A 27,884-nucleotide genomic window follows, 5' to 3' on the forward strand; every position below is an offset into this window, starting at 1 on the left:
ATTTTTGTTTTGTTCATACTCCTGAAAATTGGCCAAAAAGAGGGAAAAAGAGTCAGTCAGCACAGCAACACAGTGAAATATTTCTGTATTTCCAGATGAAAACTTCAAGAGGTGCTGACAGGACAGAGGTGCCATGGAGACAGGATAGTGGTGGGGTGCAAGAAGGATGGAGTAGGAAAATTAGATTGGATAAAGGCAGGCTGGAGGAGGGGAGCAGAAGGATCACAAAACCCCAGAATGGTTTGGGTGGGAAGGGACCTTAAAGATCATCCCATTCCACCCCCTGCCATGGGCAGGGACACCTTCCACTGTCCCAGGCTGCTCCAAGCCCCATCCAACCTGGCCTTGGACACTTCCAGGGATCCAGGGGCAGCCACAGCTTCTGTGGGCAACCTGTGTGATGCAGGTGGAACTGAAAAGAGATGGGTGTGGGATGCAGGAAGGATACAGGCAGGCTGGAGGAGGGAAACCAGGTGGGAGGGAAGCCAGCTGGAGGAGAGAAACAGGAAGGAAAAGGTATAGAGGCAGAATGGAGATGGGACAGCAAAGGTGGGATTCAGGAAAAAAAACAGACAGGTTGCTGGAGAAAAACTGCATGAGATGGAGAGAGGATGGAGGAAGGAAGCAGGAAGGATATGGATGGGATTAAGCAGGGATAAAGGTGGGATTGAGGAGGAATGCTGGCAGATTAAAAGATGAAAACAAAATGGGATAGAGCACAGCAGGAAGGGAGAAAGACGGGAGGAAAGATGCAGGATGGGATGGCAGAAGGTGGAACACCTGTGGGATCGAGGAAGGCCAGAGGCAGGCTGGAGGAGGGATACAGGTGGGCTGGAGGTGGAACTGAGGAAGGATGCAAGGAGGGTGGAAGTACCAAAACCAAGTGGGGTGGAGGAGGAGAGATGGAAGCAGAGCAGAGATGCGGGCAGGATGATGGAAGCCTGCAGGGGCAGGGATGGAGGCAGAAGGAAGCGGGCAGGAGGAAGGAGAGGAGCAGCGATGGAGCCGGGCGCAGGGATGCACGGAGGGATGGATGGAAGGAAGGAGGGACGGATAGAGGCAGGGTAGGAGGCGGGCTCTGGGGGCGGGCAGCCGGCAGGATGCTGTCACGCCGGGGGCGGGCCGGCGGGGATGACTCAGCCTCCGGGAGCTGCCCCGGCCGTGGCCACCGAGCGGGGGCCGTGAGCGCCGGTGAGTCCCGGGGGTGCCGGGGACGCGCACAAGGAGCGGTAAGGGAGGGGATGCTTAGGGGCAGGGGGCACGGGAAGTGGGACATCTCCTTGCACGGGCCACGGAAAGCCCGCAGGGACAGCAGCGACAGCGTCCCCCGCTTTTTCCAGCGGCGTTTTGGGGGATTTTTGTCCGTGGCTGGTGCGGGATGCGCAGTGCGGGGTGAGGGAGGGGGATGTGCTGCGGCGGAGGTTGTGGCAGGGAAAACGAGCGCTTAAAAGGCATCAAACCTTCAAGAAAGGTCACGGGAGGAGGGAGGAAGCTTTGTTTTTATGGTAGAGACAGGAAAACAGCGCAGCCCTGCTCGTCAGCTGACGCTGCGATCGGTTTGGCACTGTGGCAGCATCCCGTGATGCACGGCCCAGCCTGGGTTTGGACCAGGACCGTGGCTTGGGAATGGCGCTGGAGAAGCTGCCATGTGTCCCTCCGGCCTGGAATGAATCTCTCATCCCCGTATCCCACCTCCAGGGATGCTCTGCGGGCATGGTGATGTAGCAAAGATCGTTTCCTTCTGGCATTTCCCTCGAAATGTCCTGTCCTTCCGTAGCACAGGGTGTCTGGGGGCTTGTGCAAGACTCTGGTTTATGGATTGGTCTGTAAGAATAACAGGAAAAAAAAAAAAAGAAAAATCAGTGCAGCTTCATTTGGGAGGAATCTTGTGCTTTCTGTGCATGGAAGCTGCAGAGGTGAGGGAATTATTTTGTCAGACACAGAACAGCCAGATCTAGTAGGGTTGAAATTAGATGACCTTTAGGATCTCTTCCAACCAAACCTCTCTAGGATTCTGTTATCTGACCTGTGTTAGCGATCTGGCTTTGCTAGAAGGGAATAGGCGTGGGAAGGAGCGCCTCATGTTGTTTTTTTTCCTTGATGAAAAAATAATTCCAGCATTGGTAATGCAGTGAGAGCTGTGATGCAGTCAGCAGAGCGCGGTTTGGTGCTGCCGAGCTCACCTGGTGACGCAGCAGGCTGAGCTGGATCTGGAGCTAGAGCTGAGCCTTTCTGGGCTGGCTTTGTTGTGGCTTGGAGTCACAAGGCCTGGGAAAGAGAACAAAGGATGAAGCTTGGCCCAGGCTAAGGGCTGGTGCTGAGCAGGACACATGATTTGGGCTGTGCTGAGCACCCCTGGCCCTGGAGGTTGTAAAGGGAGGGTGGGACAGCTTTTGCCTTCCTCAGAGCCTTGGAGAAGGTGTGGATGCCTCCTTGGAGAAGGTGTGGATGCCTCCGTCTGTGCCTGCAGGGGGTTGGCCCAGACACTGCAGGAGCTGGGAGATGCTTCAGGGCTGTGACTTATCTGTAGTCTGACCTGCCTGGGCTGAGTCATGTGAGCTGGGCTCGGAACGGCCGGTTTGGGGGTTGGGTTGGTGCTTTTTTCTTGAATAAAGTTAAGTAGGACTTAGCTGTGGGCTTTGTTTTGGGGAAGGAGACCTTTGGGAGGGTGATGTGGGATCCTGCTGAGGGCTGGGATATCAGGATCTCTGCTGGTCAGGGTGACTCTGAGATACCTACAAGTCTCTTTTTTCCGGCCAGGCTGTCGAAGAAGGAGTTCTGTTTTCTTTCATTCTTCTGTTCTCCTTCTCAAGGTTGTTTATTATTTCTTATCTCTAACATTCTTTCTCTGGCCTGCCGAGGTCTGTGTGGCAGGTCGGGTTGTGGCACACTGCCTCAGAGGTGGTGTTATCTTTTTATACTAAAAACTACATGTGCATTGTTTACAAAACCTTCCCAATACCTATTACCTGTGTTAGACAGTGAGTTTCTACCTTAAACCAGTCCAAAAGTGCCAACACCACCCACAACATGGAGGCTAGGAAGAAGAAATAAGAAGGACAGGGTACACCCAAATTCCTCCATCTTGGGACCCTGAGCCCCCATTCTAAAACCCCAAAAATCTATTTTTCACCCCGTGACTAACTAACTATTATTCTGCTTAAGCTCTCTTGTAATTGTTCATATAAAGGTGGTAATTTGCTCCATGGATCAAAGTCAACACACAGGTGTCTTGGGCTCTGTGCCAAGGTCTCTGAGCTCCCTGGGCAGGGGCTCCAGCCATCCAAGACAGCCAGAGGGATGTTCTGGCTTCCGACAGGCTGGGAGATCAGGATCTGATTATCATGGAGCTCTGTCCAGGAGAGAACAGGCGGGGAGCTGCCCTGGCTGCCCGATCTGGTCAGGAGGGATGGAGATGGCTCTTGGGTGGTGTCTCCTCCTCCTCTGCGGCAGCACAGAGGGCTGTGGGTGGATGCTGCAGCACCAGCACAGCCACAGCCCTTCGGCTGCTCTCCTCCCTCGCAGGCTGCAGCTGCTCTGAGCAGCTCCTGCAGAGCCTTCGGCCTCGCTGCCTCCTCCTCCTCACTTGCTGGGATAGGGGCTGCACTCAGCTGCCCCAAATTTCCTCTTTCTAAGCGACCAGCTGGCTGAATCGTGAGTGTCCCGTCCCACCCAGGGGCAGGTGTGCTGGTGGGTGTTTTTTTTCGTGTTTATTTCTTGCTCATCCCTCAAGAAATGGCATTCCCTGCTCTCCCTCCAGGGCAAAGTGGGGCGACCTGAGGGGCTCTTTGCAAGCCCCAAACATCCTCCTGCCCGCTGGGGAATTCTGCAGGGTGAAGCTGACAAGCCCAACAGCCTTGTTTGTGATTCCAGGCTGGTGGGCTGTGGTGGGATGGGAGCTGTGGATCAATCTTAGCCAGGGTCATCCTGAAGCTGAGGCACCTCTGGAGATGTTGGGGGGTGCAAAGGGAAAGGATCTGCTGGGGTTCCTGGGGAAACTCCTCTGCCCTGTTTGCTGTGCATGAATTGGTGGGCAGATGTTGGGGTGCAGCGGCTGTGATGCAATTTTGGTTTTTGGGGCTGCTGCTGTGGGGTTTAAACGGCCCTGAGGTTTTAGGTGTGAGGAGGAGATAGCGGTGCTGGGGGCAGCACCAGTGTGATAACGCTGCCAGGGGAAGTTTTGCTGCTCAGATCAGCTGGGGCAGGGGGTGAGGGAGGAAAGCAGAAGCTTTTTGTCGCTGTAGGGTCTTTGGGGTTGTTGTGGTTGGGCTGCACGTGACCCATGGCTGGTGGGAATCCTGTCCTGCCAGTCCCGTGCCCGTGCCCTATTTATAGCCCTGCTGTACACTGGATAAAGCCAGGGAGAAGGGGGGTTAGGAGGGAAGAAATCCCATGAGGATGAGGATTTCCCCTTCCTTTTCCAGACAGGTCTTGGGATACCTGATGTTGGGTGTCAGCTCCCACCACCCTAAACTTCACAGCCATAGAATACTAGAAAGGTTTGGGGTGGAAGGGGTGTTTAAAGGGCATTTAATTCCAACGTCTCTGCCATGGGCAGGGACATCTTCATAACATTTAACTATGTATTTGAACTGGATGTCAGGTTGCTCAGAGCCCTGTCCAACCTGACACTGAATGTTTTTTGCGATGGGGCATCCCTCATCTCTTGGGGCAACCTGTTCCCTCACAGGGAACTATTCCTACCCAATATCCCATCTATCCCTGCCCTCTGGCAGTGGGAAGCCATTCCCTTTGTCCTGTCCCTCCATCCCTTGTTCCAAGTCCCTCTGCAGCTCTCCTGGAGCCCCTTTAGGCCCTGGAAGGGGCTCTGAGCTCTCTCTGGAGCCTTCTCCTCCCCAGGCTGGACACCCCCAGCTCTCTCATGACCCATAGGGAGGCTCCATGCCCACAAGAAACTTGGCAAGGGTTTTTTTTTTTCTTTTTGCCTCAAGAGCCATCTGGCTCAGAGCTATTTGCTTTGCTGGGTTTGCTGGCCCTGGGCCATGTTCATGGTGCAGATGCAAAGCAGCAGAGCTGAAACTCTGCCTCTTTCAGGGGAAACTGCTGGGATCTATTTTCAGTTTGGTTTCGGGTTGCCTGGAGAGTGTGGTATGGTAACCTGAGATGTCCCGTGCCTGTCCCTCAAAAGCTGGGTGTGAGCAGCACATCGATGCCTGGCAGGGTGGTTTTCAGCCTGTCAGCAAATTTACTAACATCCTGCTGGAAGACAAAAATGTAATCATGTGACTTCTGGCCTCAAAAACACCTCCTGCCTGTGCTATGGGAAAATACCGAGTTGACTGCAGGAAGTACAGAGGGTTGTGGGGTTTGATATTTTTGTGTGTGTGCATTTTTTAAATTATTATTTGTATGAGATTTTTCATTTAAAAGGTGCTTCAGCCCAGGCTGGTTACCTGCAGGCTTACTGTGGCCTATAGTGGGCAAAAAGCACAGTTGTATCATAAGTGTATATTTATTTTCCTGGGTGTAACCTCCTGTGTAAGGAGGGGAGCCCAGCCAGCGAGTCCCTTGCCTGCAGAAACCTCTTAAGCAAGAAAATATTCATGAAACCCCTGAAAATATGCATAAAAGCCCTTCAAAGAGGTGATATTTAGGAGTGGGAAGACCCAAGTGCTGCTGAAACTCAGCTTTTTTTTTTTTGGGTGTCCTGCTGGAAGCACAAAGCAGGGGTTACAAAATAAATAAATGGTGGAAGGAGGGGTGGGAAAGGAGAAAAAAAGCCCCTTTATACAGCGAGCTGCAGCCTCCTGGGCTCACTGCTGGCAGAAAGTAGGACACTCCTGCTGGGTTTTCTTCTCTGGAAAGGCTAAACTTGGCTGGGAGTGGGTGGAAGCAGCCAGCAGGGAGGTGTGTGTGTGTCTCCATCCCCATCCCCTGCTCATCCAGCTCTGCTGCTGTGGCAGGAGCTGTGTGTCCAGTTTAAATCCGGGCTTGCAAAGGTGATTACACCTTCAGCTGGCTGAGTTGAGCAGGAATTAAAATATCTCTGCTGTGGAGGATCCGAGGTCTTGCAGTGCTCACCAGGCTTGGGGTGGATGTGGGGCTGGTGGCAGGGAGGGAGCTGGGAGGGTTTGGAGGAGGAGGAGGAGGGTGCCCTGGTGTGTTTGCAGAGATAAAGGAGCTCCTGTTGTGTCTGAGTCAGAAGTGAGGATGTGGAACAAGTGGCTGCTGGCGCTGGGGGTTACTTTGAAATTGGGCAATTCGATGTGAATTAGGTTAAAGGGGAGCAGGGAAAACCACAGAGCCCTGGTGTGTCTGTGTGGGCTGGATGGTGCTTGTGCTCCTGCATGGGAGGCTGATGGTCCTTTCTTTCCTGCTCTTCCTCTGTGTCTCTGATCCCCCAGTTGGGGCTTTCCTCATTCCCTGCACCTCCCAGGGGAAAAGCCCCAGTGGGAGGGGAGCAGAGGATGGCAGCCACAGGCAGCTCTGGTGCCTGCTGACCCCCCTGTGCATGGACAGGGGGTCACACCTGGGGCTGTGACACCCCCAGGGCAGGGGGCTGGCCAAAATGAGGCTCTTAAAAATGTAATTTGGAGTAATATCTTTAAAGGGGAGAGCAGGGCTTATCAAATCCCATGCCTGAAGTTTGGTGTGGAGATGGGCTGTTCCTTCACTTGTTCCTTCTCCTGGTCCTTATTCTCCGTTGTTGTGGAAGTAAACACAGGTTTTAATACCTTCTAAATCCCTTGGATCTGCTTCAAAAGGTATTTTCCTGCTGCTGCTAATCCTGCAGTGGTCAACAAACAAGGTTGCCTTGTCTGATTTCTCCTGAGCTGCAGGGGGGGGGTTGTTGCTCTGTTCCTGTGTCTCACCTGACCTTTGGGACAGTTGGGGATCTGGAGGGATCTGGTGTGTGCAGCCACACATTTTATCCTCCCACGTGTTGCTGCAGCTGAACCCAGCCTGGGAATGTTTCAACCATGCTCCAATCTGGCTGCAGGTGGAGTGTCCTGTTCAGCAGCCAAGATGTGGCTGCCCGTGTCCCTCCTGTGTGTCCTGGTGGCCTTTGCCAACGCTCGCAGCATTCCTTACTTCCCTCCTCTCTCTGATGACCTGGTCAACCACATAAACAAGCTCAACACCACCTGGAAGGTGAGTACTGGGCTGATTTGGGGTTTTTTTTTTGGGGGGGGAGGCATTGCTGACAGTCTCTCTGTGGGATTCAGTGGCTGGGCTTTGGGAGTGTCACCATGGTGGTGACATAGATCCAGCCTTGGTCCCAGATGGCTTTTCCAGTGATGCTGTCAGGGGCTCCTGCAGTGACAGGAGCTGTGGAGCTCCTCCTCGGAGCAGAGCAGGATGAATTTGTAGAATAGGAGCTGCTGGTTCTTTGCTTTTTTTTTCTTACCAAGTCTGAGATGGAAAGTGCTCGAGATGGTATTTTGTGTTCAGACTCAGATGTTTGTTATTTCTTATCTATATCACAGTCTCACAAGCTGTGAGTTCTATGGCATTTCACTAACAAGCTACAAAATGGGCCTGTATCTATCTCTATAAGGTCTTTTAAGGAAAAACTATCTAATTAAGAAATGACACTTAAATTATTTTCACTTTTAATTCAGTAACTAATCACTCATGTCCCACAATGCAAACTTTTCTGTCTAATTACAAAGTACTACTCAAGCACATGAAAAAGGTGAAGAAGAAGGATTAGCTTCTGCCTTAAAACCTCTATCTTGCTTCACATATATTCTATTTTCTATATTGTTCAATTCTATATTATATTCTAAATTCTATTCTGTATTATATTCTAAAACATTAAACTCTAAGTTTTCCACCACGTGATATTACACACTTCTAATCAAACTACACACCCATAATCCTAGTTCTGTCATTCCATTTTGGAAGCTTTCTCCACGGCCTCAGGTCAAATGCCGTGTTCTCCTGGGGCTCAGAGTCTGTCAGCACAGAAAGTCTGAAATTCTCAGCATGCAGGGTTCCAACATCTCCTCCCCTTCTTGTTTGAACCATGAACACTGCTTTGACAGCTTTGTCAAACCACTGTTAGATACACTGAAGTAGAGGAGGAGGAGGAGGAATAATGTAATAGGAGGAGGAAACTCCAGCAGGAGGCTGGAAATGTGGACTTCTCTGTCTAATTACAAAGTACTACTCAAACCCATGAAGAAGGTGAAGAAGAAGGATTTGCCTCTGCCTTAAATCCTCTATTTTGCTTCACATATATTATTATATTCTAAAACATTAAAGTGTGTTTTCCACTACATGATATTACACACTTCTAATTAAACTGTACACCCATGATCTCAGTTCAGTCATTCCATTTTGGAAGCTTTCTCCACGGCCTCAGGTCAAATGCAGTGTTCTCCTGGGGGGTCAGATCTGTCAGCACAGAAAGTCTAAAATTCTCAGCATCCATGGTTCCAGCATCTTCCCCTCTTGTTTGAACCATGAACACTGCTTTGACAGCTTTGTCACACCTCTACTGAAGTAGAGGAGGAGCAATGTAAGAGGAGGAAGCTCTGCAGGAGGCTGGAAACAAGCAGTGAGTGTCCAGTTATTGGTGACCTGACCCTCCTTGGCCAGCTTGCTGAGTCCAAAGCCTTGAGCTGAACCTTACTGGTCCTGATGGGCTGATCCTGGGCTGTGTTCTGTGTCTGTAGGTGCTTGGCTCTTGGCCCTTGGGCTTTGCAGCAAGTATCAGACTCTGGTTGGGGTTCAGGGAGCTCTGGAGCACCAAGCTGTGATCCCAGAGATGCTCTTGGTGGCTCTGGAGAGTCGTGTCCCAATTCTGTGTGTCTCTCCCCAGGCAGGGCACAACTTCCACAATGCTGACATGAGCTATGTGAAGAAGCTCTGTGGCACCTTCCTGGGTGGGCCCAAGCTCCCTGAGAGGTGAGTGCAGGGAGGAGAAGGTGAAACTCCAGTAGAAGTTGTCTGGATCCTTCATGAGCATCTGGAGTGGGTGAGGGGCTCTCCTGGCAAGGTGGACACTGTTCATGGAATTAAGCACAGAGGACACGTGAGGGGAAAATCCATCCTGTGTCCTGCCAGTTGTGCAGTTTGTTGTCCTTGAAAATGAACGCACCAGAGGAGCTGCTGACCTGGTCTGAGGACAACATAAGTGTTTGTGCTCCTTCAGTAAGCAAACAACACAAATGTCCTCCAGGCCACCTTCAGAGGAGGTTGGAGAGTGCAGTGCACCCCATCATGGTTTGCTGGTGTCCCTGAGACAGGATTTCCCTCTCCTCACAGGGTGGATTTTGCTGCAGATGTGGAGCTGCCCGATAACTTCGACTCGCGGACGCAGTGGCCCAACTGTCCCACCATCAGTGAGATAAGAGACCAGGGCTCCTGTGGCTCCTGCTGGGTAAGGACAGGGGAAGTTTAGTGTTGTGTTCATAAAAAATTTACTGGGCAAAACCCACGCCTTCGATTTGCTGCTGAACCCCCTGCCATGGACAGGGATAATTCCCACTATCCCAGGTTGTTCCAAGCCCCATCCAGCCTGGCCTTGGACACTTCCAGGGACCCAGGGGCAGCCACAGCTTCTCTGGGCAACCTTTGCCAGGGCCTCACCACCCTTGCAGGGAAGAATTCTTTCCCAATATCCCATCTATCCCTGCCCCTCTGGCAGTGGGAAGCCATTCCCTGTGTCCTGTCCCTCCATCCCTTGTCCCAGGTCCATCTCCAGCTCTCCTGGAAGGGTTTCTGAGCTCTCCCTGGATCCTTCTCTTCTCCAGGTGAACACCCCCAGCTCTCCAGCCTGGCTCCAGAGCAGAGGGGCTCCAGCCCTTGGAGCATCTTTGTTGCCCTTTGTAAGGGGACACTGTGGGATCCTGCAGTGTCTGAGCTCCTGGGTGGTTTCTCCCAGCCAGGCCGTGCTTGCTGCTCTCATTTCCAGGAGGTTTCCTGGTTTCTCTGCCCTGGGTGAGCTCTAATGGGTGTTTTGGGGTTGTCCCCAGGCTTTTGGCGCCGTGGAAGCGATTTCAGACCGGATCTGTGTCCACACCAACGCCAAGGTCAGCGTGGAGGTCTCAGCTGAGGACCTGCTGTCGTGCTGTGGCTTTGAGTGTGGCATGGGGTGAGCTGCTCCTGGTCCTTGTGCTCCTGGAAGGTGGTTGGGAGGAGCAGGGGCAGACCCTGGAGGTGCTGATTGCTTCAGCCCTGCCTTCGTTACCTCCCTTAGGAGCACAGAGCTCCTCCAGAGGTTTGTGCCGTGGATGAGGGAGTTTGGTGGAACATAAAGGTGACTCCAGGGACTGGGACACATCCTGCCCCCAGCATAGTGGGTGGTGATGGCTCTAAGCACATAGTGATGCTCTCCCACACAGAGCTGGCAGCTGCCAAAGCCAAAGGAAGGATCTTTTCTTAGTCCCAGATCCTTGGTTTTCAGACACAAGCCTTTTGTCTCTGGCTTTCCCAGTTGTTGAGCACAGGGTAAGGAGCTGAGTCTCCAGGTCCTGTTGCTCCTGGCAGCAGAAGCTGGTCAGGGACCTGGTAAGGAGGCACTTTGGGATTTGGAGCCATGGGTGCTCTTCCCTCCTTGCCTGAGACCTGGTGCCTCAAGGCAGATCCTGGGAAAGAAAAGAACAGACTAAAATATGGTTCAATATACCCAAACCTTCCTTTGAACCATCCCAGGCTGGCTCCATTCCCTTGCCTCTCCCAAAATGGGATGGCTGGGGCTGGAGCTGGTGCTTCTCCCCCCAGGTGCAATGGTGGTTACCCCTCTGGTGCGTGGAGGTACTGGACAGAGAGGGGCCTCGTGTCCGGGGGTCTCTACGATTCCCACGTGGGTAAGTCCTGGCAGATCCCCTTGGGGAAGCAGGGAGGAACATCTCTGCTTGCTTGAAATTCATTATTTTTGGGACCCTTCTCTCCTGGTCTGCATCCTTGTGGCTGCTCCCTCCTTTAGCTCAAGCACCTCTGCAGTCCCGGCTGGCTGCCCGTGCCCTCATGGCTCCTTCCTTTGGGACAAGGGTCCCTGAGCAGCACCCAGAGGCAGGAGGCCCATCTGGGAAGGGAGCCAGGAGCCCTCAACACACCCCTCAAGGCTCCTGTTTCCATAGCAGGAATGAATCAGGCTGTGAATTTTGTGCTGTTGCTGGTTTTGAACCAGCTCACTATGCTTTGGATGAGGTCAGAGATGTGTTCCCCCTTCAAAAAATAACTTCCAGACTGGAACCCTCTGCCTCCCCCTGCCATGACCATCAGCTGGTTCATGTTTCCACCTTTTCCATCACCAATTGGAGAGGGAGGTGGTGGGAAGCAGCTCTGGTGGGAAACACATTGCTCATGGAAGGAAGACCTCCTGCCCCCACTAATTTGTGGGGCTCCTGGGGCGGAAGGGCTCTTTCCTGGGGCTTCTGGTGCTTTCTTCGGCGTGGCTGTTGGGATCTTTGGGGACAACCAGTTGATGTCACCTCTGTCCTGGACAGGCTGCCGGCCCTACTCCATCCCACCCTGCGAGCACCACGTCAACGGCAGCCGCCCCCCCTGCACCGGGGAGGGAGGGGGCACCCCGAGGTGCAGCCGGCACTGTGAGCCTGGCTACTCACCCTCATACAAGGAGGACAAGCACTATGGTAAGGGAGCTGGCCTCCAAAGCTGCTCCTCGTGGCAGCTGGGAGGGGTGGGCAGGATTGAACCCGTTCCTGGTGGGTTTTTTCTCCTGTGCCCTGTCCCTGGCAGTCCTGGAGCAAAGCTGAGCGTGGCAGATGCAGAGTTTGTGTTTGCTGAGACTCAGCTGGGAAGGGGGAACCGGTGGAACTGGTTTGAGTCCTCGTGGTGCACGTGGCTGGCTTGAGGAGTGTGGTGTCAAAGCCACCTCCAAGTCTCCTTGGCAGCCCTGCATATTTAGGATAATCCAGCTGTTTCTTGGAGATTTGTCTTCACCTTGAGTTTTTTGGGTTTTAAAAAGGAGAATGTACAAGGGAAAAATGTCCCTTCCCACTAAAGCTGTCTGGAATAGGTCTTTGGGTACAGAGTAGGACTCAGATTAAATAATTCCCTCTGGAAGAGGAGTGGCTGGAGCCCACTTTTCCTGCTTGGCTGTGTCAGTCCCTCTGGAGCTGCTGGGTTTGGATTTGACCTGAATTTAAGTGCAAGAGGCCTCCTGCAGGGTCACACTGAGCCATCCTGTGTGGCCTGACGGTGCCATCCTAATGGTGGGAATTCTTTTCCTTTCAGGCATCACATCCTACGGAGTCCCTCGCAGTGAGAAGGAAATCATGGCTGAGATCTACAAGAACGGCCCAGTGGAAGGAGCCTTCATTGTCTACGAGGATTTCCTGATGTACAAATCTGGTGAGCAGCACCACTGGGGCTGTGGGGGGAGAGCTTCAACCAGAGGGTCCCTCTTTTGTGGCCCTGGTCTGTCTTTTCCAGTCTTGGAGATCTCAGCCTCACAGTTGAGTATCTGCTGTGGCAAGGACATGGGCAGGTGCCACCTCCCGTGTCCATAGCACAGGGAAATCAGTTCCTGGGATTGGTTCAGGGAAGGAGCCCTAAGGGGAAGCACCCCAAATTCCAGATGGCAACAACTCCAGCTCAGATTTAGAACCTCAAAACTCTTGTTGTGAACTGGCTCTGAGCCCCTTGGGGAATGTGTCTGGGTGTCCTGTGTGCTCAGCTGGTGCTGAGCATTGGTCACAGAATCATGGAATGGTTTGGGTGGGAAGATAATGATTCAAAAATCATCTCATTACAACCCCTGCCATGGCCAGGGACACCTTCCACTATCCCAGGTTGATCCAAGCCCTGTCCAGCCTGGCCTTGGACACTTCCAGGGATCCAGGGGCAGCCACAGCTTCTCTGGGCAACCTGTGCCAGGGCCTCCCCACCCTCACAGGAAGAATTGACTCCTAACACCCAACCTAAATCTCCCATCCTTTAGTTTAAAACATTTCCCTTCCATCCTCTTGCTATCTCCCCGTGCAAAACTCCTTCCTCCAGACTCTGCACTAAGTTTTAGTTTCACATTTAACCAAAAACCAAAATTAATAATATTTAATAATGATATAATTTTATATATATTATTAATCTCAGCCACTCTGGGGTTTGTGATACTGGGGGCCCCCAGGCTGTGAGCACTCTGTGGTGTGGACAGGCAGTGCCTGTTGACATTTTGGGGTGTTTTTCCCTTGCAGGGGTCTACCAGCACGTGTCCGGGGAGCAGGTGGGAGGCCACGCCATCCGCATCCTGGGCTGGGGCGTGGAGAATGACACTCCCTACTGGCTGGTGGCCAACTCCTGGAACACCGACTGGGGGGAGAACGGTGAGAGCCGCCGGCAGTCCCCGCCCCGTTTCCCCGCCCATTCCCCTGGGATGGATACAGAGGGTGACTTTTTTTGGTGTTCTCCCAGGCTTCTTCAAAATCCTGCGAGGAGAGGACCACTGTGGCATCGAGTCCGAGGTTGTGGCTGGCATCCCCAGGACGGAGCAGTACTGGAAGAGGATGTAACTCTGATCAAACCACAAATAATCCTGAGTCCCTGATGCTTTTAACTGATAGTGGGTTGGGTGCAGAGACCCTCCCTTCTAAAAGAGACTCTAGTTCAGGTTACTTTATTAAAGCTTTTTATCCTTTTTTTTTTTTTTTCAATTTTTTTTTTCTGTTTTTTTTTTCTTTTTAAAATTTTTGGGTTTGTTTTTGTTTTTTAAATTGTATGGTGGAGCTGGAGGTGCAAGTGTTTTCTGCCAACCTCCTGCTTCTGGTGGGTCACAGCAGGACACTGGGGCATTTCCTGCTCAGAGAACTGCTGGAGAGCTCGCTGGCCTCTTGGAATTTGGCTAGCCTGGACCCCTTCCAGCCCAGTTTGCTACTGGGAGGGCAGGAAACAGTAGCTTTGTGCTGAGATTAGGGACTTGGTGGGGCAGCAGAGGTGGATGCTGCTGGAAAGCCATGGCCAGGGGGGATTTGTGCACCCCCAGACGGGTTGATCTGACTGTTAGCACCCAAAACAAACAGGGAAGAATTTCCTGTGAGTGTGTGCCTTGAATTGGCTAATTTTAGACCTAATAATGAACAAAATACTGATGAACTTGCTGTGGGGGTGGCTCTGGCCAGAGCTGCCTGCACCACGTCCCTCGTGCATCGCCTGCTCTGCTCCATCCTTCTGGCTTTTCAAACCACTTCTTCCTCAGCTGTTCACTGACTTTTTTTATCTGCTGTAGTCTGGGGTTATTGATGCTGGGGAAGGGCCTGGCTGAAGATCCATGAGCCTTTGATCAAATATCCTGCAAGCATCTGGGAGGGAGCTGGAAAGAGCAAAGCCCTTCTCCTCCATGGCTGAGCAGCTTGGTGTGTGCAGGTCATGCCTGGGCAAGGGTGCAGTGCCCAAACTGGGGTGCTTTGGGGCTGCAGGTGCTGGATGCTGAGCTGGGGGATGGTTCCCAAGTCTGCTGCAGGGAGCTCAAGCAGATGCTTGGAGGTGTCTCACTGACTTGGACACTATTAAAGCGTTTTTTTCTTGAGCCACAGACATTAAGGAAAGTAAAAGCCCTTATTTTTGTTACTGGGGGGGAGGTGTAATAGGTTGTGTACAGGAGGAATCATGTGATTTGCCAACACTAATATAGCAAAGAGCTTTTTTTTTTTTTAATTTTAAAGCACAAAATATATTAGTGACCTGAGGCTATGGGTCTGAGATGTGTGAAGCAGGCTCTCCATGCACTGTAAAATAGCCCCTTACCTCTGCTTGCTCAGGCACCAGTGAGGCAGAGCTGTGCTGTATTTGGCTGGAACACCTGTGCCAATAAATGATTTCTCCAGTGTCTTGGCTCCTGGCTCTTGGTTGCTTCTGCTTGGCTTCTGCCACCTCAGGTGGTTGTCTGGAGTGGAAGCCAAGTGAGACCCCTCTGTCTTCAGAGAATGGTTTGGGTTGGAAGGGACCTTAAAGACCATCCAGTTCCACCCCCTGCCATGGGCAGGGACACCTCCCACTATCCCAGGTTGCTCCAAGCCCTGTCCAGCCTGGCCTTGGACACTTCCAGGGATCCAGGGGCAGCCACAGCTGCTCTGGGCATCCTGTGCCAGGGCCTCCCCACCCTCACAGGGAAGGATTTCCTCCCAATATCCCATCTCACCCTGCACTCTGGCACTGGGAAGCCATTCCCTGTGCCCTGTCCCTCCATCCCTTGTCCCAAGTCCCTCTCCAGCTCTCCTGGAGCCCCTTTAGGCTCTGACAGGGGCTCTGAGCTCTCCCTGGAGCCTTCTCCTCTCCAGGTGAACACCCCCAGCTCTCCCAGCCTGGCTCCAGAGCAGAGGGGCTCCAGCCTTTGGAGAATCCCTGTGGCCTCCTCTGGTCTCTCTCCAGCAGCTCCACATCCTCCTGCTGTTGGCCCCAGATCTGAAGGCAGCTCTGCAGGTGGGGTCTCACCTGAGGGGGGCAGGGGAACAGAATCCCCTCCCTTGTGCAGGTGTGGACACTGCCAGCCCTGTGGCCCTGCTGGTGGTGGGGAAGGTGCTTCCACCCAGAGCAAAGAGCAGCCAGGACCTGTCCCCAGCATCCCTGAGGATGCACAGGGCCCTGGAGCATGTGACTGCAGCCCAGGGCTGTGCCACCACTCCTTTCAAGGTGAATTTATGGACCCTCACTGTCCCTCTGGTTAAAATTCTTCCTCCAGGTCTGTACTTTGATACTCAGAGTTTGCATCAAGGGAGCACTGGAATTTTTTGAGCTGAGGGCTTGTAACTTGTGGGGAAATTACTGCTGTAAAAGAAATGACAGCTGAAAAATAAAAAAATTAAAGATGACCCAGCCCTTTTTTTTTGTTTTTCAAAGAAAACTTTTAATTTCAACAAGACTGGAAGCTGCACAAAGAGAGCTACCACGAATTTCTTTAGAACAACAGCTTGAATCTACACCAGGAATTGTGGAGAAGGGGCTCTCCTTCTGAGTAACAGCCTGGCCACAGGGGCTTGGCCTTGCAAAGCCACCCCCCTGCACCTGGTAGCTCTGTCCTAGACCAGGATATGGGCTCTCCTTCCCTTCAGGACAGCAAAGCAGCATTTGGAGGGGGTGGGTAGGGACCTTGCAAACAACAATCCACCCCAGGAGAACAGGACTTGCCTTCAGAGTGCTGTTTCCTCTTGTCAGTCCAGCCTGATGTGTTTGAAGACAGCAGTGGGAGCCTCTAGCAGCTCACACATCAGTCTGACCCAAAGCCAGAGCCAAGTGGGTCAGGGAAACCTGCCCTGGTCACCCCCTCGCTGGCTCCAGCCTTTCCAGCTCCTGGCAGGGGTCACTCCTCCCTTCCAGGGTGAGCAAAGCCCCCCTAAAAAAGCATCCCATGAGGGACAGCAGGGTGCAAACTCACACTCCCCTGCCTTGCTCTGCCACGACCACCCCTGCCCTGGGGCTGGGCCAGTGCAGAGCCCAGAGCCTGCTGTGGGGTCAGGCCTGGGGTTATGAGCTCAGGGCTGTGCTGGCAGCTCCCTTCTCATTTTAACCACTTCCCCACTGCTGAAACAAGATCTGTGTCACTGCAGGGGCCATCTGTCCCAGGACAGGGAGCTGCACAGCTGCCTTTCAGCTGGGGGCACATTCAGGGGGACAGAATACCTCACCTCGCATGTATTTAACATTAAAAGGGCTCATTTCAGCATCCTTCAGCACAACAGAAATGTGACTGCGGCCTCTGCCTGCTTCCAGGCTGCAGGATGTCAATCACTGAGGGCCAGAAAGTGGCCAGAGCCTTTTCCTTGGATAAGGAAGCACATTCCTCTCCCAGCTGAAGCAGCATCTTTCCAGCATGGAGCAGGCACCAGAGGGGAGGAAGAAGAGGCTGCCTAAGAAAGGGAGGCAAAATCTCCAGGGTTTTGCTCAGCTCTGAGCTGGAAAGATGCCTCAAATCTCAAGGAAGAAAAGAAACAACTGGAGTTTCTATTTCAAACCATCCTAATGGAAAAAAACAAACAAACAAACAAAAAAAAATCACCAAAAATATTCAGGTAAACAGGAAAGAAGGGAGAAAAAAAAAATACTCAACCCTAAACACTAAGACTCCAGTCAGCATTTGCAGCCATCCAAGCAGACAGCAAGGGCAGTGAGGATGGAGCCCAGCAGTGCCCCACTGTCACCCCGGGGGCTGCAGCTCCCCAGTGTCCCATCCTTGTCACCATCCCAGTGCTGGGCCACCCCCAGAGCAGAGGACCAGGAGCCTCCTGCCACCCATCTGTCACCATTGTCCCCCGACCCAGCCAGTGCCCTTCAGTTGTCTCCTGCCTGCACGTACTCCTCGGTGGCCTTGGAGAGGGTGCTGAGGTACTGCCAGCTCAGGGCCGCCAGGAGCATGGCACAGGACAGGTAGATGGGGGAGTAGTGGTGGCGGGAGGCCATGGGGCCGCCGGGCAGGCTGGCGGCGCGGATGGAGGAGATCACCTGCTGCGTCTTGTTGGACGAGGGGTCCGTGCTCGGGATCTTCTGGTAGATCTGAAGGAGGAGGGAGGAGGAGTTATGGTTCCCACAGGAAGTTCAGGGAGGAAAATGGAAGGAGGTTGAAGTTTTAAGGGCCAAGAGTGACGTCAAAGGACAGCTGGATGGGGCTAGGGGCCCATCCCTTTCCCACTTCCCTTGGGAAGTGCACTAAGCCAAGCTGCCTCTTGAGGGCACCCCATGATGGGACATGGACCACATGGCTATGGACATGATCCCTCAAGCCCCAGTGGTGATACAGGGACCAGTGGTGTTACTGGGATCAGGGTTTTTCACTCTGCAATCCTCACTCACTGTATAGCCCACCTGAAACCAGTGGGAGCATTCCTGCCTAGAAACAGCCTCCTCATCACCTGATTCTGTGGCATTTGGGGGTTTCTTCTCATGGCTTTCTGAGATACTCCTCTGCAGGAGCCTGAGCAAGGTGGGCTCAAGCAGAGACCCTCTCCTAGGTTAAAGCCCTGCAGTGTCACTGTCCCTTGCCATGGGATCAGCCAGTTCACAAGGGCAGCTCTAATAACCCATGGTGTGGGGTCTCCCTGCTGCAGAAGTGAAGTATTTTTATTTAATAGCCTTCTCTGGAATTGGGTTTTGGGGATGGGGGTGTTTTTTTCCCATAAAACCCTCTACCAGTTGACTTTCCATGTGAACTTTTAATCTCCACAGGACCCTGAAGTCAGGAGGAAGTCATAAGGTCCCCCTGAGCCTCCTTTTCTCCAGGCTGAGTCCCTCCCCAGCTCCCTCAGCTACTCCTGGTGCTCCAGCACCTTCCCCATCTCCATTCCCTTCTCTGGACACGCTTCAGCCCCTCAATGTCCTTTATGTTGTGAGTGGCCCAGAACTGGCCCCAAAACTGAGTCAAGGGGATGGGCACTGCCCTGGTCCTGATCGACACACTACTGCTGGTCCAGGCCAGGATACCCCTGGCCCCAGTCCCTACTTCTCAACACAGACCCAGGGAACATTCAAGGGAACACATCAAGCACAGTTTGGTCCAGACCAAAACCACATCAGGGTCACCACTCCCCACCACCACTGAGCCAAGGATAAAATTAACAGATCCCCAATGTACTCCCAATTCCACCCCAAGAACAGAGACAGGAACAGCCAGAAATGACCCAAAACAAACTGCTGAGCCTACCTCTTCCACATACTGGTACATGATGGCTTTGACAGCTTGGATGTTGGTGGCATCCATCATGAGGGTGACGGCCTGGCCCTTGCGGATCTTCACCACCCCCCTGAACACCTGCTGGTTGTTGTAGCAGGCAGCCAGCGTGGCAATGGCCATCACCTGAGGAGAGACAGCAACTTGCACTGCAAGGAACTTCCCAAAGGGTCACCCTCTCCACAGTGACATCCATGGAGTGGAGCCACAACCACAACAACAGCAGAAATGGCAGGAGCCAAGAAACAGGCAAAAAACCCATGACATGGAACCTCCTCCACCTCCAGCTCCTCACCAGCTGGGCTGCAGAGGGTGAGGAAGCACTTGGAAGCTCAGCTCACCTGGGGGATAGCACAGAAGTTGAAGACACTTTGGTTTTTGAGGCGGGACAGGTAGGTGAGGACGTCGGGGACGTGGTGGAGGGCGTTGGTGATGAGCTCATTGAGGCACTGCACGGCCGCGTCGATGTTCTCTGGCTTGGCAAGGTCTGAGAGCTTCTTGGCATATCTGCTCCAAACCTAAACACCAAGATAAGTTTTCCTGAGCTGGAGGGTGCATTGATGTCATCAGAGAGACAGCAGGTCTGGGAGAGCAACAAGAACCACCCAAAACCCCCACACAACAGCCTTGGAGCAACGCTGGGGTAGAGAAAGATAGGAAGGGCAGGCTGTGGGGACGTGACAGTGGCCTTGGTGCACACAAAGAGATGGTAAAGGGGGAGGGTGAAACTCATCTCCACATCTTTCCTAGGGAGGGCAAGGAAAAGGTGAGTCACACATCAAGAAATGTCCTATGAGACAGCTGAGCCACATGGGAAAAGGGGAGAAAAATTTTTGGACATCATGTCAGGCACAGGCAGAGCTGATCCTGCTTTTTGGGAGCTTTTGGGTACCTCCTGGGATCTCAGCCTGTCTCCTCCTCCCTCATTCCTAGAGAAAACCTAGCAGAGAGGAGAAAGCTGCCTAAGTAGCTCCTGGCACTGTGTGGTGACATCACCTTGTGCCCACATCTGTACCCAGAGAGAGAGCTGCAGACAGATGTCAGCCAGCTGTCATCAGAACTGCCATTACCAAGATGTACAGCCAACAGTTGCATTTTATGAGGTTTTTCCTCACCTCCCTGGGCCAGAACTCCCTTCCCTCCAGCTGGTCCTCCAGATAGTCACGGATGATGTTGGTTTTCTGCAGGAAGAGGCCCATGGAGTTTGCCAGGTCTGTGTCCTGCCCCACGATGGAATCTTCCAGCTCTGATGCAGAGAAGAGACGGGAAAGGCCAATCCCCACCAGCCCAGCAACGTAGTGACAATACTGCCAAGGAGGTGCCAAGTTGGGAAAGGGGGGGAAAAAGAACAAGATAAAAGGAGTAGTTATAAAGAGCTGCCTGTTTGCCATAGTGAGTTTTAAAAAAAGCAACTGACAGTTCATTTGATGCAAGGTCTCCCTGGGATGCCTCAGCTTTCCCATGAAAACAGTTTTTCCCAACAGGGACGCTCTGTCTACTCCTTTCATAGAGACAAGGTGGGCCCTACCTGGAAGTGTTCAAAAAACCTGTGGATGTGTCACCTGGGGACACGGTTCTGTGGTGGCCTTGGCAGTGCTGGTGGAATGGTTGGGGTTTGATGAACTCAGAGGGCTTTTCCAACCTTAATTCCATGACCCTACTCATGCTCAGTCCATTCCTCTTTCTGGGCTGACTCACCTTGTCCCACTCATGCTGAGAATCCACCTTTTTCTCCAAGAACTCTGCCATCCCAACACCCATCTTGTGACAAATATCCGAAATCACATCCTGGTACACCTTGGACAGGTTTCTGAACTCCATGGAGATCTGTAGCATGGTAAAAACAGAAAGAAAGTGCTCAGGAAGAAAAAAAAAAAAAAAAGCAGCACAGCTCAACATTTATTAACAAATCAGAAAAATACTGTTTACCAGGCTCTAATCCTGCCCTGGCTGGAGATCTGGGACAACTCCCTCAACCTGAGCTGTTTCAAGGTCCTTGGAGCTCAGGCTTAGCCTGTTCCCAGTCTAAACAGGGTGGTCTTTGGCAGGAGATCAGACACAGCAGAATCTTTGGGAAGGCTCTGTGGCCTTGGACTGGTATCATCTGGGAGCTGCAGGACAAAACTGACTGCACTTGGTACACAGAGCTGTTTTCCTCTGTAATTTGAGAGCATTCCATCACACCAGCCATGGGAAAAGACCCATGGGAGGGTTCTGGTGCTCTGCTCTCCCCAGCCCTCTCCAGCTCTAGCTTCACACATTTGGCCCAGCTGGAAAGGCATCAAGCAGTGAGGGAAGTGTGAAATCCACCTACAGCATGTCCAGTAATGTGACCGTGGAATCACAGAGTGGGTTGGGTTGGAAATGACCTTGAAGATCTTTTAGTTCCAACCCCCCTCCTATGGGCAAGGACACCTGCAGTATCTCCATCACCCTCACACTGAAAAAAAAAATTAAAAAGTGCATCCTCCTTTTACCAAAACTATGAAGCATCATGTTTTACTGTGCTAAGCTTTATTCTCCATCAGTGGGTGACTGCAGCCAGCCCAGGGGTTGTGTGCAACAAGGGTCTGTCTGTAAAACAAATGTATCCACTCTGCTTCTGTCTCTGTAGCTTCAGTCCCCTCCAAAGAGGGGCACAGCCTGCAAATGCACCTCTAGGAAATATTACTAGAAGTTTTTTTACTATAAGGGTGGTGAGGCACGGGCAGAGCATGCCCAGAGAAGATGTGAATGCCCCTCAAAAAATTCAGGGTCAGGGTGGATAGGGCTTGGAGCAACCTTGTCTAGTGGAAGGTGTCCCTGCCACGGCAGGGGATGGAATTGGATGAGCTTTTATGGTTCCACACAACCCAACAATTCCATGGTTCTACAATTTTATGATTATTAAAATAATACCTGAGCATGGATTTATTTAAAATATTAAAATAATATTTATCAAAATATTAATTAAAATAAATTTATTAGAATGCTTATTAAAATATTAAAATATTCATTTAAAATATTAAATATCTTAAAATCACACCTGAGCATGGATTGCCTCAAATAAATAACACATACACCAAGAGAGAACAGCAAAGTGCCACAAACACCTACTCAAAAGCTCCTCAAGCCACTGACTTACCTACTGTATCCCTACCCACATTCTTGTTGCCAAGATTCTCAACACAGACATCCCCTAGAGCACTCCACACCCTGACAGGCTACAGCCACAGTCACACCAAACCTGAGCATCAAAACTCTCACCACACCTCAGTTCCCCAAACAACTACCCCATTCCCACTGCTAGGGAAAGCCTGAAAAGGGTAGAATAAATTAAAAATGGTAAAAACATGAACAAAACAGAACATCCTCTGAAAATCAGAGGCTCCTCGCCAGAACTATTACATTTGTTTTTAAAGAGAGCGATTAAAAAAGCCCTAAAAAATCAATTCAACAATAAAAAAATCAACACAATATTGTTACTAATAACAGTGAGGGTGCTTTTTGTCTTATATCACAGAGTTATGGAATGGTTTGGGTGGGAAGGGACCTTAAAGCTCATCTCATTCCACCCTCTGCCCTACCTGAGGGCAGGGACACCTCCCACTGTGCACACAGGCGTCCCATTTACATTTTTTAAAAAAATCTCTTTGTCTAAGATTTTTCTCTTGAGAAGCTGAGAAGCCTCAGAGGAAAAAAAAAAACAATAATTATCTTATTAACTTTTGTTTTGCTTAGTGAAATGTGTTTAAAGATTGTTTATTTACAAGTAATTGTTTTATTGGTTTCTGGTGTGAGTTGTTTTCACTCATTGGCCAATCAGTGCTAAATTGTGCTGAGGATCTGAAAAGAGTCACAAGTTTTCATTATTATCTTTTTAGCATTCTATAAACATCCTTTCTGTATTCTTTAGTATAGTTTAGTATACTACTCTTAATTATAATATAATATCATAAAATAATAAATTAACCGTCTAAAAACATAGAGTCAAATTCACCATTCCTTCCTTCATCAGAACACCCCACAAATACAAAACACAGCCAATTCACTGTGCTGGGTAACAACCCCAAATCTCTCCACAAGACAATGGTCATGTGCTCTTCCAGGAGAGGAGGCAAAAAGCCATTTTCCAGGGCTGGCACTTTTCCACAGCCAGATCCCCTCTGCCCCACAGCGTTGCACAGTGTTTGAGTTTCTCACCCCAGCTTGGCACCCAGCCCCACAGGCAGGTGATGGAGCCCTTGGGAAGATCTGTGGCACTGGACAAGCTCTGCAGGCACCACATGGAGACAACCATGCACCCAGAGATGCCACCAGGAGCAAGGAGGAGGCTGCCTTACCGTTGGGAAGTCTTCCAGCACCTGCCTATCCTTCTCCTTGCTCTCTGTGTACTTCCAGTCTGGCTGGTAGAGATGGGAGTGGAATTCGTGCAGCATCGGGACCTTGACATCCAAGGGGATGCTCATGTCATCCTCTACAGTGTCCAGGGCACGGAGAACCAGGTAGAATATACACACTGCATGGCTGGGAGGGGAGAAAAAACAGTAATCCTTTAACTGGGAATGCCTAGGAGGCAGGACATGCAGCTGGGATTAACCACAGAGCCTTCAGCAGAGGCACTTTGTGCTCAGCATGTCACACAGTGGCACTGCCAGGTGCCTTTGGAAGATACCAGCCAGGTTAGGAAATCCAGGATTTCCCCTCGTGAGGAGAACTACAGCATGATTTTGGGGTTTCTAAGATGTGTATCAGGGAACTACAGCATGACTTTGGGGTTTCCAAGATGTGTATCAGGGAAGGGTCAGGCCTGTGAGCTCCCTGAGCAGGGACGATCTAACCCTGCAAGCAAAGCCAGCACTCACCTGGACCCAGAGAACAGAGCCTGAGGTCAGCTTATTTGGAAATGCAAATGTCAAATAAGGAAGATGATGGGGAAACCTGTTTTCCCCATCACTCCCCCTTCTCTGCACACCTTTTACCCTGTTGGGGGAAAATATTCCCTGCCCCCTGTTGGGGTGGAGAATAAAGGGGTCACAGTGTGCAACAGGAACATTAGGACTGGCAGAAAGAGCCAAAATCACCCCATATTTTATATCTCCAGGAGCAAGACATTGGAGGCAGCCCATGTGTTCCAGCATCCCAGCAAGAAGCTGCTGGAGAGCCACCTCCCCTCCTGCTTCCACCACCCCTGCCTTCCCTATCCCTGCTTTCTTCCCCATCCCTGCCTCCACACTTCTGCAGCTGAAGGAAAAAAAAAAAAAAAAAACAAAAAACAAAACCAAGTCCTGATGGCAAGAAATGCTGTTTGCAACTCCAGAATTTATATTAAATAATCCCCAGATCTCCATGAGCACAGGGATATATGCCAAGGAGATGAAGCATTTATTAATTGTTTAACAAATGGAAAGTAGCTTGAATGCCTATTACAAGGTGACAGTGCTGTACTCCTGGAATGACAATGTGCAAGCAGTGATTAATCACCCCGGGAAAACTGACTTGCTCTTAGAGCCAATACTGTTAAATTTGGCTTTTTTTCCCTTGATTAGAAGGGTATTTAACACTTCTGTCACACCACATGAGCAGCTCTCTCGTGCTCCTGTTCCTCTGCATGACTGAGTTTTTCCATTCCAGCCAGACTGTAAATGTTCATCCAGCAGGATACAAGTGCCCAAGGCTCCAACCCGCTTCCAGGAGCCCCCAAGAAAGGCAGAGCAGAACCTGGAAATGCCATCCCAGAGGCACCTCTCACATGGGCACCATGCCCAGGGAAGAGCCAACAGGAATTCCAGAACCCAGCAGAGTTAAAACACTTATTTAACCTCAGTTCTGCATCCAGACCTTACCTGCCTCCCTAACTTCCATCACATACTGAATTTAGACCCGTGGCACAAATGGAAGCAGATACTTGCAAAGAACAATTCTGGATCTTCCACAGCTCGAGCTCAGCCCTGTCCTGGGTACAGCTCCCTCCTGCCCAGGTGAGGAGGTCTCCTTTCTCCTTGCCAGGACATAGAGCCTGTGCTGGACCCTCAGGAATAGATCCTGAAGAGTTCCAAAGACAGGCAGGACCATGGAACTGGCAGCAGAGGCAGGAGCATCCCTCTTCTCCTCTCCATCACCAGGAGAGGAGCTATGAGCTTGGATCATAACTCTTTTCCACCAGCAGCAGTTTTGATGCTGTTGACTCAGCCGTGGATGAAACTGCAGTTTTGAGCTTCCCACCTTCCCAGAAAATGCTCTAACCATGGAGCAACGAGCTGGACAGGGCTCGGGCCAGCAAAACAGGTGGTTTATGAGGCCAAAAAATAAAACCAGAAAGGAGGAACCAGACATTTCAACTGAACTACCAATACCCTGTCTGGCCAGGGAAGCACTGCCCCATTTTCCTGCCCCAAGAGGAACTGCCCCAAGTTCCCCATTTTCCAGCAGCCCTTTTGGGATGCCTTTCTGTAACCACAGGGGCTCAGCTGAACTCCCTGATGGGGTCAACATCAATGCAAGCACTTTTTTGATCCAGTAAAATTATTTCCTTCTGCAAGGCTGTGGCTCTACCTGTTTCTCTATCCTCCCTATTCTGTATTTCCCTTGTTTGTCCCTAAATTCTCTCCTGGGACTCCCAGGCTTTGAAAATGAGTCTCTCCTGATGCACTACTGAGCCAGTTGTAATCCAACTACCATCCCTGCCCAACCGTGGGTTGCAAAGATCAGGAAAGAGCATTTTTAGGATGCCAGGCAGAAGTTTCTGTGCCCTGAAGGGTGATCCTGATCCTACAGACCACAGGGCAAGGATTAAAGGACAAAAAAGATAGACAAATAAAACTGCACGAAGTTGGAGGCAAGCACAGGGCAGACACATTGCTAACAGGTTTCATAGTGTTTTCTTAATTTTTTTTTCTTAATTCCTGCACGGAAAAAGCATGGAAAATAAAAAAGCTTAATTCTTGGCCCTACTTGTACTTTTCCATGCAATTTCAGCCAAACCACTGAACTTCTCTGCCTTTCCTGTCAACCAGGCTGCAAACATCATTTCATAAACACTGGACACAGCTATGGGGCACCATCCAAAATGCCAAACCCCACAGACCACCCAGTGCTTAGGCTGGTGCCTGCAACTGCTCAGATCAGAGCCATCAGATATGTCTGGAACAACTCCCAGAACCCCTAAATTTGATCATCAACCCATCTTGGAATTAACTGGGGATTTAAAAACTGATATCAGTAACTGTCAAATGAATATAGGGAATTATATGGAGAAAAATTACATGGCATGAGGCTCCCTGGCCAGCTGAGCTTTACATCCTCTGTTATTATTCCTGTCTGAAGCTTTTCCGCACAGGGCAGCAAAACCTGCACAGCAAAAAGTGAGTGTGCAACAAACCCCCTGTGACAACTGCACAGCTTTTGAGGCAGCAGCTTCCAAAAGCACTTCCCAGGCAAGGCCCAGACCCTTGGTCAGCCCCAGGTTTTTCCTCACCTCCTCCCTCCAGCCTTTGTCCAGCGGCAGCCTTGGCAGTGCCAGGACACATTCCCAGGGTGTCACACAGGGCACACTGCCAGGCCCTGTGTTTAACAGCCTGCTGGCCAGGAGGCTCAGCCCAGAGACCCAGTCTAGGGGGGGGAGATGTGCTGTGGAGGGGGGATGTGGTACAGCCGGCTGGGACGTGAAAAGCCCCACGTCCTGCTGCACGGGGTGGGGCTGAACTGAGCTGAGAGAGTCCAGTCAGCTCCTGATGGGAGAGGGAGCGTGTCCCAGCAGCTCCACTAGAGAAAAACGGAGTTTAGGGGTATTGCATGGGCCCAGCTCTGGTACTGGGGGGCATCACATCCACCAGCTCCTGAAACTGGGGGGCCACTGCACCCACTAAGTTCCCTGGGATCCCCAGTGCTGGGGTGGCATTGTACCCACCACCTCAAAGGGAGGAGAATGACCCCCGCCATCTCCAGGGGGTTACCGGTGTCAGGGAATGAGCTGCACCCACCCCCTCCCGAGGATCCCCAGCTTTGGGGTGTCACCCCACCCACCAGCCCCCAAAAAACCCCAGTGCCGGGGGTCACCGCACCCCCTCCCCGGCCCCCCGGTGTTCCCCCGCTCACCGCAGTTCTCCATCCAGAGCCTGGATGACGGCGGCGAAGCTGCGGCTGGTCTGGTTGAGGTACCGGTAGCAGGTGCGGAGGCCACATCCAAGCGAGTCCTGCGGGAAGAGCGGACCGGGGGCCGCGGGTTGGAGGCGGGGGGCGGTGGGCGCCGCGGGGGCTCCGCAGCGCTGCTGCTGCTGCTGTCCCCGCCGCCGGCCCGCTGCCCGCGGGGGCTTCCGCGGCGGGGACAGGGTCAGCGTCCGCCGCAGCACGGACACGGCCCGGGAGCCGGCCGCCATGGGGGCGCGGCGGCGGCGGCGGCGGGGGGCTGCGGCCGCTCCGCCCCCGGCCCGAAACCCGCCCCTTAACCCGCCCCGTCCCGGCTCCGCGGCCGCTGCCATGTACGGACAGCGCCGGGGCCGTGCGGTGCCCGGAGCCCCGGGGATGCGCGCAGGGTACCGGCACCGAGCAATGCAAGGGATGCTCGGAGCTGGGGGGATGAATGCGGGTACGGGCACCGAGAAATGCATGGGAAGCCTGAGATGCTCGGAGTCAGCGGGATGCTCGCAGGATCCCGGCACCGAGCAATGCGAGGGATGCCTGGAGCCGCGGGATGCTCCGGTAGCAGGGGGCTCTGCGATGGCCGGCATTGGTACCGGCACGGAGCAATGCAAGGGATGCCCGGAGCCGGTGGGAAGCTCGCAGGGTACCGGCACCGGGCAAAGCAGAGATGCTTGGAGCCGGTGGGATGCACCAATGTACAGGATGCCTGAAACCGGTGGAATGCCCGGAACCGGTAGGACGCACACACGGTACGAGCAAGGCAATAGAATTCCCGGAGCCGGTGCAACCGGGAAGCACCGAGGCGCACACAGCCGGGCAAAGTCCTATACACGCCGGATAGGGGATGGTCACCCATGGCAACACCGTATCCGCGCCCGGACATGACAGTACCCCCCACCTCCTCCTCCCGTGCCCCGCTCCCCACCGGGAGCACCGCGCACCGGCGACAGCGAAGCGCTTCCCGCCGCCCGCGCATCCCTTGCCGCTCACCGTGTCCATCCGCGGCATCACGGCGCGGTAGCCGCCCATCTTGAAGCGGAGCAGGTTGTAGATGTCCTCGGGGTGGCCCAGCCATTTCCGCAGTAGTTCCATGGGGGCCGCACTCAGACCCCACCGCCGCCGCCGCCTCGCGCTCCCGCTGCCCCCCCCACCCGCCGCTTAACCGGGAACGGGC

General features: G+C 52.4%; 2 protein-coding genes across 5 annotated transcripts; one reads left to right on the top strand and one right to left on the bottom strand.

Moving 5' to 3' along the window:
• The first annotated feature begins 1,096 nt into the window (after positions 1 to 1,096).
• CTSB (cathepsin B) lies at positions 1,097 to 14,758 on the top strand. 3 transcript variants are annotated; one of them, XM_030235652.2, is made up of 10 exons: positions 1,097 to 1,191; positions 6,962 to 7,113; positions 8,789 to 8,874; positions 9,235 to 9,349; positions 9,945 to 10,063; positions 10,693 to 10,778; positions 11,421 to 11,567; positions 12,172 to 12,288; positions 13,131 to 13,259; positions 13,348 to 14,758. In XM_030235652.2, the coding sequence occupies exons 1-10, from the start codon at positions 1,101 to 1,103 to the stop codon at positions 13,443 to 13,445; spliced, it is 1,140 nt and encodes a 379-aa protein (XP_030091512.2). In that variant the 5' UTR covers positions 1,097 to 1,100; the 3' UTR covers positions 13,446 to 14,758. The 3 variants fall into 3 exon arrangements, with proteins under 3 accessions (XP_030091512.2, XP_030091511.1, XP_050828080.1); XM_030235651.2 differs by having other exon boundaries at positions 1,112 to 1,229; XM_050972123.1 differs by lacking the exon at positions 1,097 to 1,191 and adding an exon at positions 3,667 to 3,690.
• Positions 14,759 to 15,748: 990 nt separating this feature from the next.
• FDFT1 (farnesyl-diphosphate farnesyltransferase 1) lies at positions 15,749 to 27,878 on the bottom strand. Of its 2 annotated transcripts, XM_030235965.2 has the most exons (9): positions 27,701 to 27,878; positions 26,666 to 26,763; positions 22,912 to 23,095; positions 20,288 to 20,416; positions 19,705 to 19,896; positions 18,931 to 19,107; positions 18,563 to 18,715; positions 17,222 to 17,418; positions 15,749 to 16,884 (listed from the first exon to the last, which is right to left on the bottom strand). In XM_030235965.2, exons 1-9 carry the CDS (start codon positions 27,800 to 27,802, stop codon positions 16,875 to 16,877), a joined length of 1,242 nt encoding a protein of 413 aa, XP_030091825.1. In that variant the 5' UTR covers positions 27,803 to 27,878; the 3' UTR covers positions 15,749 to 16,874. The 2 variants fall into 2 exon arrangements, with proteins under 2 accessions (XP_030091825.1, XP_030091824.1); XM_030235964.2 differs by having other exon boundaries at positions 15,749 to 17,418.
• Between the last annotated feature and the right edge of the window lie 6 nt (positions 27,879 to 27,884).

Source organism: Serinus canaria, chromosome 3 (genome assembly GCF_022539315.1).
Source record: "Serinus canaria isolate serCan28SL12 chromosome 3, serCan2020, whole genome shotgun sequence".
In the NCBI taxonomy this organism is placed as follows: domain Eukaryota; kingdom Metazoa; phylum Chordata; class Aves; order Passeriformes; family Fringillidae; genus Serinus; species Serinus canaria.

What these genes read in the sequence shown, in the direction of transcription:
- CTSB (XM_030235652.2), top strand. Translation starts at nt 1,101, where the DNA reads ATGCTGTCACGCCGGGGGCGGGCCGGCGGGGATGACTCAGCCTCCGGG. An exon ending in CAAGGAGGACAAGCACTATG is followed by an intron (nt 11,568 to 12,171) that starts GTAAGGGAGCTG and finishes TTTTCCTTTCAG; the next exon opens with GCATCACATCCTACGGAGTC. An exon ending in CACCGACTGGGGGGAGAACG is followed by an intron (nt 13,260 to 13,347) that starts GTGAGAGCCGCC and finishes GTGTTCTCCCAG; the next exon opens with GCTTCTTCAAAATCCTGCGA.
- FDFT1 (XM_030235964.2), bottom strand. Translation starts at nt 27,802, where the DNA reads ATGGAACTACTGCGGAAATGGCTGGGCCACCCCGAGGACATCTACAAC. An exon ending in TGATGCCGCGGATGGACACG is followed by an intron (nt 26,764 to 27,700) that starts GTGAGCGGCAAG and finishes CTCTTCCCGCAG; the next exon opens with GACTCGCTTGGATGTGGCCT. An exon ending in GGGAGTTCTGGCCCAGGGAG is followed by an intron (nt 19,108 to 19,704) that starts GTGAGGAAAAAC and finishes CTTGGTGTTTAG; the next exon opens with GTTTGGAGCAGATATGCCAA.